Source organism: Bactrocera latifrons, unplaced genomic scaffold (genome assembly GCF_001853355.1).
Source record: "Bactrocera latifrons isolate USDA-ARS-PBARC rearing strain unplaced genomic scaffold, ASM185335v1 scaffold_14, whole genome shotgun sequence".
Taxonomy (NCBI): domain Eukaryota; kingdom Metazoa; phylum Arthropoda; class Insecta; order Diptera; family Tephritidae; genus Bactrocera; species Bactrocera latifrons.
Window position 1 is genome coordinate 2,082,668 of NW_017534852.1, and position 6,875 is coordinate 2,089,542.

At 36.9% G+C, this 6,875-nt stretch overlaps 1 protein-coding gene across 1 annotated transcript; it reads right to left on the reverse strand.

Moving 5' to 3' along the window:
- Positions 1 to 1,830: 1,830 nt before the first annotated feature.
- Positions 1,831 to 4,720, reverse strand: LOC108965397. Its single transcript, XM_018927758.1, has 5 exons — positions 4,416 to 4,720; positions 2,765 to 3,070; positions 2,567 to 2,679; positions 2,181 to 2,477; positions 1,831 to 2,118 (listed from the first exon to the last, which is right to left on the reverse strand). Exons 1-5 carry the CDS (start codon positions 4,474 to 4,476, stop codon positions 2,032 to 2,034), a joined length of 864 nt encoding a protein of 287 aa, XP_018783303.1. The 5' UTR covers positions 4,477 to 4,720; the 3' UTR covers positions 1,831 to 2,031.
- Positions 4,721 to 6,875: the final 2,155 nt, after the last annotated feature.

Below are 6,875 nucleotides of genomic sequence, written 5' to 3' on the forward strand. Positions count from 1 at the left end.
GACCTGTGATCTCTTATACCCTCTCCTGTTTTTCCAACACTTCGTTTAACCAAAGAGTCTTGGCAATGTTCCTGGGTTAATGGTTGTAATGTGTTCTCTAACCAGATTTATATGCAATAGTTTACTGCTTCTCGCGATTGCGCAGCAAACTCATTGCAGATGTAACCGGAGGCTGCAGTGACCTGTGTAATATTATATAATTTTCCTTATATTTTTTTTCTGGCAAGGGCGATTAGTTTCTTGAACCGTTTTGTATCGAACTCTCTCAGAAGGAGTCTCGCTAGTTGTCTGTTAAGTGTTTTGCAAAAGATTTGGAGTGGACATACATAATTTTACCAAATTAACCATTAGACTACGTTCTACGCCGTCAGCGAGCTGAGTGACGTGTTTGACTATGTAATGAAAGGTCCATGAATTCTGAACGATGAACTTTTTACGTAGATACCTCGGAAAGGTTTCGTAGCTATGACAAGCGAGATGTTCGATATGTCCGTTTATGAATTATGTGTCTACGAAAATTTTTGCATAAGACAGGGCGGACTTTAACCATAAAAATGTTCTCTGCATAAAAAACGATTCTTAAAACTCCGAATTCATAGAAATTAGAGATATCAAATCACTGGTCGGTCTTAAATTCTATAAATATTTCCCTACTTACTCAATTTGTTTGCATTGTAGTATTAAGCAACCTTTGAATTATGCTAATTATGCTTAAATGAAAGAGTTCAAGCAGTTCAGTTGCCTTAATTGTTTGGTTAACGTAATCGGAACGGAGTAGGCTTATATCCAAAGGTTATTAACTCTTCAATGTTCCATTATAGAGGGTTTGTCGGGAAAGTAATAGTACTGATTTCTTCCACCGCCTCTTGGATTCGGTAGAGGGCGTTCCTAGCTAACGAACGAGCAGACGGTCAGTTGTCTCCAAGCACCTGAAGAGTCAGGACAAACATTTTCGCGTGACGTGTTTCTGTGAGTGGTGCAAGCCGAAAATGCTGCGTTCGTTAGAGCAGAGTTCGTTAGAGGTACGCGATTAAGTTCTATGTGAAACTCGGTAAATCTGCAAAAAGTGCTGTGTTTCGATGGCACTCTTTCGAGTGGCATACGTCGGTGAAGAAAAAGGGAGGAATGAGCAAATTCAAAGTGAAAATGATAGTCAGGGTGTTTTTTGACATCATAGGCGTCGTCCACCATGACTTCTCCTGGACAAACCATCAACGCCAAGTTTTATGTGGAAATCCTCAAGAAACTCAAACGAAAGGACAATCGGGTCCGACAAGACATCGCAGCCGATTGGAAGTTGCACCACGATAACACTCTGCCTCACATCGCCTTTCTTGTGAACCTCCGACCTAACCAAGGCCGGCATCTCAACACTTCCGCAGCCGCCCTACAGCCTAGATGTGGCCTCTCTCGGACTTTTTTGTTTCCTTGCCTCAAACGCCGATGAAAGGCAAGCATTTTGAGACGACAGAGGCGATCCAAGCAGCATGGACCTCGGCTCTCAAAGCTATTCTAGAGAATGCCTCCGTGATCGCGCTGACAGCGCTGCACCGACGCTGAAGGGGCGTATTTTGAAAGTTTTAATTGGTACMCTTTTTTTTTTTAATCGACTCAGTCCTACTATTTTCCGGACAAAACCCTTTATTACTTAGGCAAGGCTTTCTACCGCTACAACAACAGTAATAAACTCAAAAGCTAAAACAATTCGAGGACCTAACAAGTGAGTGTACTTCAGAAGAACTTGGAGGAAAGTATTTGACCAAAGAGACAAGAGGACGTCACTTTTAAGACAATATTTGTATTGCGAAGTAATAAAATATTTTAGTACAATTATCGTATTGCGGTTAGAGGTACCACTTTACAGAATGTAACCTAGGTCCAGGATATTTTTTATTCATGCGAAAGCTATTATTATTATTTAATACTTCGCAGTTAGAATAATAAGTTAGCAAATGAAAAATGATACTAATAAATAATAAAGCTGGTAAGTATATAAGTAAGTATATAATGAAAAATCGGAAGCATTGTGTCTCAGTTCGGTCGGAACCTGTTCTGTAGACGAGATTTTAAGAGCTCTCGTCGCAATTGATTGCTTTCGGCAGCCGCATTCTCAAGCAACTGCAACAAATAAGTTTTTTTTAGACAACATTCTTGAAAAACTTAATAATTTTTACTCTTACGTCATGTGTCATGGCAGCTCGTTCGAGTGTTTCGCTGTCTCCATCATCAATAGGCAAAGACTCGTTGGAAGAAGAGGACGCGGTACGGCGAAGTACCATACTACGTACATTGCAAGACCTTCGCCTTGCTGGAGCACTTGCACTATCTGCGACATCTGCCGTATAACCCGGTAAGGGTTCCTCAAGATCCGTTGGGGGTATTGAACTTGCAGTCGCACTCGTAGTGTGTCTTTGTTTGGCTTTCAAAGCAGATAACTCGTTGCGCATATGATGCATTTCCTGCTCCATATAGTCGATCTACATACAAAGCGAAAGAGAGACAGAGAAAATATTGCATTAAACTAAACTTTTGTTATCTAAAGTGTAAAGAAAAGCGATATTCATACACTTTCTAGTTCAAATTCAAGTTCATCAATTATGTCATGGGCTTCGTCCAGCGCCGTCTGCAGTTTGGTCACCTGTTTTTCCAGATTTTCCGTTTGCGTCTTGTCAGCCAACGCTGTGTATTTTATAATTGCTTCAATTATCTTTTCATATTTTATTTATGGGAGTGGCAAAATATATTATCCACATGCCCCACTTACCTTGAGCGTGTTGACTTAGTGCCGATTTCATCACTAAACCGGACAATGTCTTTTGCCGCCTGAAAGTATCCTCCAGTGCTTTGCAACGCTGCACCTTCTCCAAATACGCGGCATGCAATTTGTTGTATTTCCTTTTTAATCTCTCCAAGTTATCATACATTTGATCACGTTCATCTTCGAGCCGTAAAGCCTCAATTTTTGCCTCCACATTAATGGCAGCTGCAGAGCGACTATCGCCGTTGAGACGTGAGAGCTTTTGTCGCAGTAAATTATTCTCCTCTTGTAGACGTACATTTTCAGCGGTTACTGTAATAGGAAAAGAAAGAAGCAGAATTATGCGGGGGGAGTTTTCACCCGATTCATTCATTATTCATTCTGAGCTCAAATATGCACCCTTATAAGAAAAACACGATCTGTCAATTTTATTAAGCTAGCTCACATATTGGCTGATGTATGCGGTATAAAGTCAGCCGGTAGTTCGGTAACCTTTATACTCGTATTAGTTATATGGAAGCTAAGAAAAGTATTTTCCCGAATCAGCCCATTTTTGAAACACACATGTAATATTATTATTGCCAGGAAAGGATTCTGTGTGAGTTCAATTATATGTCTCACCCATTGACTGATATTTTCGGTATAGAGTCAACTATTAGCACTGGATCCACAAGTACAGTGCCAAGAGGCTTGAGCAGTTTTAGTTTGATTCAGACAATTTTGGTCATAAGACTAAATTTGAAGTGTGTCCTCAAATGTACTATTCGTGCAAAGCGTTATCCTGATATAGTAATTTGTTATTGATTTGCATACCGGAAAGTAAAAGTTTCAAATGGAATTTAAAATTGTGCTTTATGGGAATAGACGTTTCTGTAGTCAGATTTCAGATAAAGTTTAATGTCTTTAGTGTTTAGTTATTGTTTTGTTTAAGTCGTTTTTAACTGTACCGTTATGTGGAGAGTGAACGGGGCTAGTTTCAAATGGAATTGCTTTATGGAAAGTAGGCGTGGTTGTAGTCCGATTTCATTCATTTTCACACTGAGGGTAAGAGATCTCGTGGTATTTACGCTAGACGAATTTGGTTATTGTAGCTTAAGTAATTTAAGAGATATACCATATACATTAAACTTTTTAGAGGATGGGACCAGGGCCACGTTTTCAAAATTTTTTGCCCAAAGTGGAATATAGCACAGAGGATTGCAGTGGCAGTGGTCCGATTATGCCCAACTACCAACTCTTGCATTGACAGTCGGCAGACAGACAGTCACCATACAACTGTTAGGCGAACAAAACTATTATACCCGGTAGCAACATCTTGCAACAGAATAAAGAGTCTTACTATTTTTTGCCCGCGATTGTTCATGGGTTAATTAATTATAAAAATAAAAACAGATTTCCACGAATTAAGGAAATAGAATATTTTATTTCCACTAACTAACTAACTAATGAGCCCTGCAGATTTTTTCACCCATGTAATATTAAAATCTTTAACTTCCTCACTTCTTCACGTGAAAATTTTTTGCAAATCGTAATAATTCCCTTTATTACCACCAATTATTGATGGAAATATCGCTCTTTTACACACAATAGATTACTCACTAGGCGCATATTAGTATGTTTGGATATTTGTAAAGTCAATAAACGATGAGCCACTCACCAACTTCCAATTGCGCTCGCAAAAACTGATCGCTTGTATTTCTACGCTGTGGCTCCGCCATAATTTTTTCAATTTAAATTAATCGCTATCTTTTTATTTTCTACATAAATCTATAACTATACCAAACTGTTTTCATTAAGTTTCTGTTTTTAATTGCAGACGAATATCGGAGAATTTAATCACGATCAACTTTTAGCACTGTTTCCTTTGGTTTCTATTTGTTGTGTACTTCGCTGGCCTTGTCTACTTTGTTGTGTACTTCAGTAGGCAATAGACTTACGTTGCTAAAGAGCGAGAAATATGGCTTATCGATTGCGTTAAAATCGTACTGATAAGCAGCAATGCAAGCGAAAACGTGTTGGCCCAAAATCGGGTACCTCCATTTACTCGCGAGAACGAAAGCTTTCACTCTTTCGCAACCACTGGAGTTTTATCATTAAACTTAACCGCTTTGAAGGTAATTTGAGGGTGTGTTGGGTAACAAATTCACATAAATGTGTATATTGCTATAAAAACTTAATTTTTTTACACCTTTCTTATTTCGTTATAATTTTCAAAAGCTTCGCTATTAGATACCTTTTAACTTCTGAAATACTAAATTCAGTTACTTATTTCGCTTACAAAATTGCTGGATTTGATTTGAAAATAACTCGAAATGATCGAGACCTGTGTAAATGTACAGTAGATCAGAGGTTTTATCAGCCTCAGAAGGAATTTCCATATATCTTACTAAGTAAATTTAGTGATAAAGTCTTATAAACTACAAAGTTTGTCAATAGATGAAGTATTTTCAAAGCATTCGTTAGGAATTTTATTCGTTCTCTCATTGTTGATGTCTTACGGGTTTTAAGTTCACCTTGTAATCTTCAATAGAAACTTCGAAGGCAGCACTTTAACGACTGTGTTCGATCACACGACTAACTGATACAAAAACCAATTTAAGTAATGGTTGGCTATACACTTAGATACCACATTATTTGCAAGCATGAAACATTGTCCACTAAAACTAAGTTCGAATCATTTGAAGCAACTACTCACTTTTCAAGCGCCTTACAACGTTCTTGAAATGTATAATAAGATTAAAATAGAGCATTTAATGAAATACTTCAACCAGTAATAATCTTTTAGCAAAAATAAAATCCTTTACGAAACGAATTACGAAACACAGCAAAATATACTGAGAACCTTGCTTGCGTTATGCTTTTTTATTCTTTTGGCTAGGTTCAAAATCAAAGTTATCAATAATTGCAAATATGTTTAACAGTTGCAAGAGTCGAAATAATTAATTATGTTAGAGCCGGCCCAAACGGATTCACCATTCTCTATACAAGTTCAAATTTCCTATATATATATCTCCAACCTTTGAGAAGTTTAGCCTGAAACACCTAGGATTATTTGCCGTATGAGGAAAAAACCTATTTGTGATATGTTCAAGGCGCTTTATCGATACATGATACCAGGAATTTTCCGGCCTCAAAAGGAACTTGCTGTAGCTGTCAAACCAAGTGTGATGCCCAACCCAGTTTGAATATTTTAGGAGGATAAACTCCCACATAACCAGACTGGAACTTGTCCTGAATAAAGGGAGGTTGCATTACACTAACCAAAGAGTCACACCTCGTCAAAACCGATTGTTTCCTGGATCTCTCCACAGTTGACTTCGAACATAGCCGACTTTATTTTTCTCCAGATGTGGAACTAGAAAAGTGTTAAAACAGCAATTGAATTGGGTGTCATTCATAGATCCCGTAACCGATCTTCAGGAGAATCACCGAAATAAAAAATCAGTTAGTGAGGAAAATTCTTCTACTTAAAATTATCAAACAATTTATTATTACAAAAGATAAATACATACAAGATAGATTAGTCAAAATTTGGATATTTGACATAGGGTCGTTTTTTGTGAAAAAGAATATACTTCAGAATGGCCTGAAAATTCGGAACTAATATCAAAAATATTTTTTCTTCGATTTGATATTCAATATATATATATTATAATATATAAGAAGGTCGCTGATAACAATTAGTTAAACAATTCTTATAAATATCTCTATATGTATATCCACAACTATTTGTCGAACCATTAATTTTTTCAAAAATATGTATTTTCGATAAACATCCACTTTAGGCAATTAAGTTTGGGTGAATGGGTTGGGTATATAAGGAGTATGGGATAAACTGTTATTAGAGATAAACACTTTCTGAATTCCATTAAAATTTTTTACATATTGGTATAAAGTCAACGGAAAGTTCGAAAATATTAATTTTATGTATATAAGCACTGAGAGAAGTATTGACTCGATTTTACTCATACTTGGCGCAAGGGAATGTCGAAAATATTCTCCCTGAAATTCAATGCAAGTGAATTTAAGTATTCCTAGTTAGTTATTATTCATTTTCATTATATTGCAGTTAGCTAATTACTTTGTTTAAACTTTTTGCGTATGGAGAGCAATAATA

Excerpts from the sequence above, each read along its gene's own strand:
- LOC108965397 (XM_018927758.1), bottom strand. The coding sequence starts at position 4,476 with ATGGCGGAGCCACAGCGTAGAAATACAAGCGATCAGTTTTTGCGAGCG. Across the intron at positions 2,680-2,764 it reads ACTAAGTCAACACGCTCAAG|CGTTGGCTGACAAGACGCAA; the intron begins GTAAGTGGGGCA and ends TAAAATACACAG. Across the intron at positions 2,119-2,180 it reads GAGCTGCCATGACACATGAC|TTGCTTGAGAATGCGGCTGC; the intron begins GTAAGAGTAAAA and ends TATTTGTTGCAG.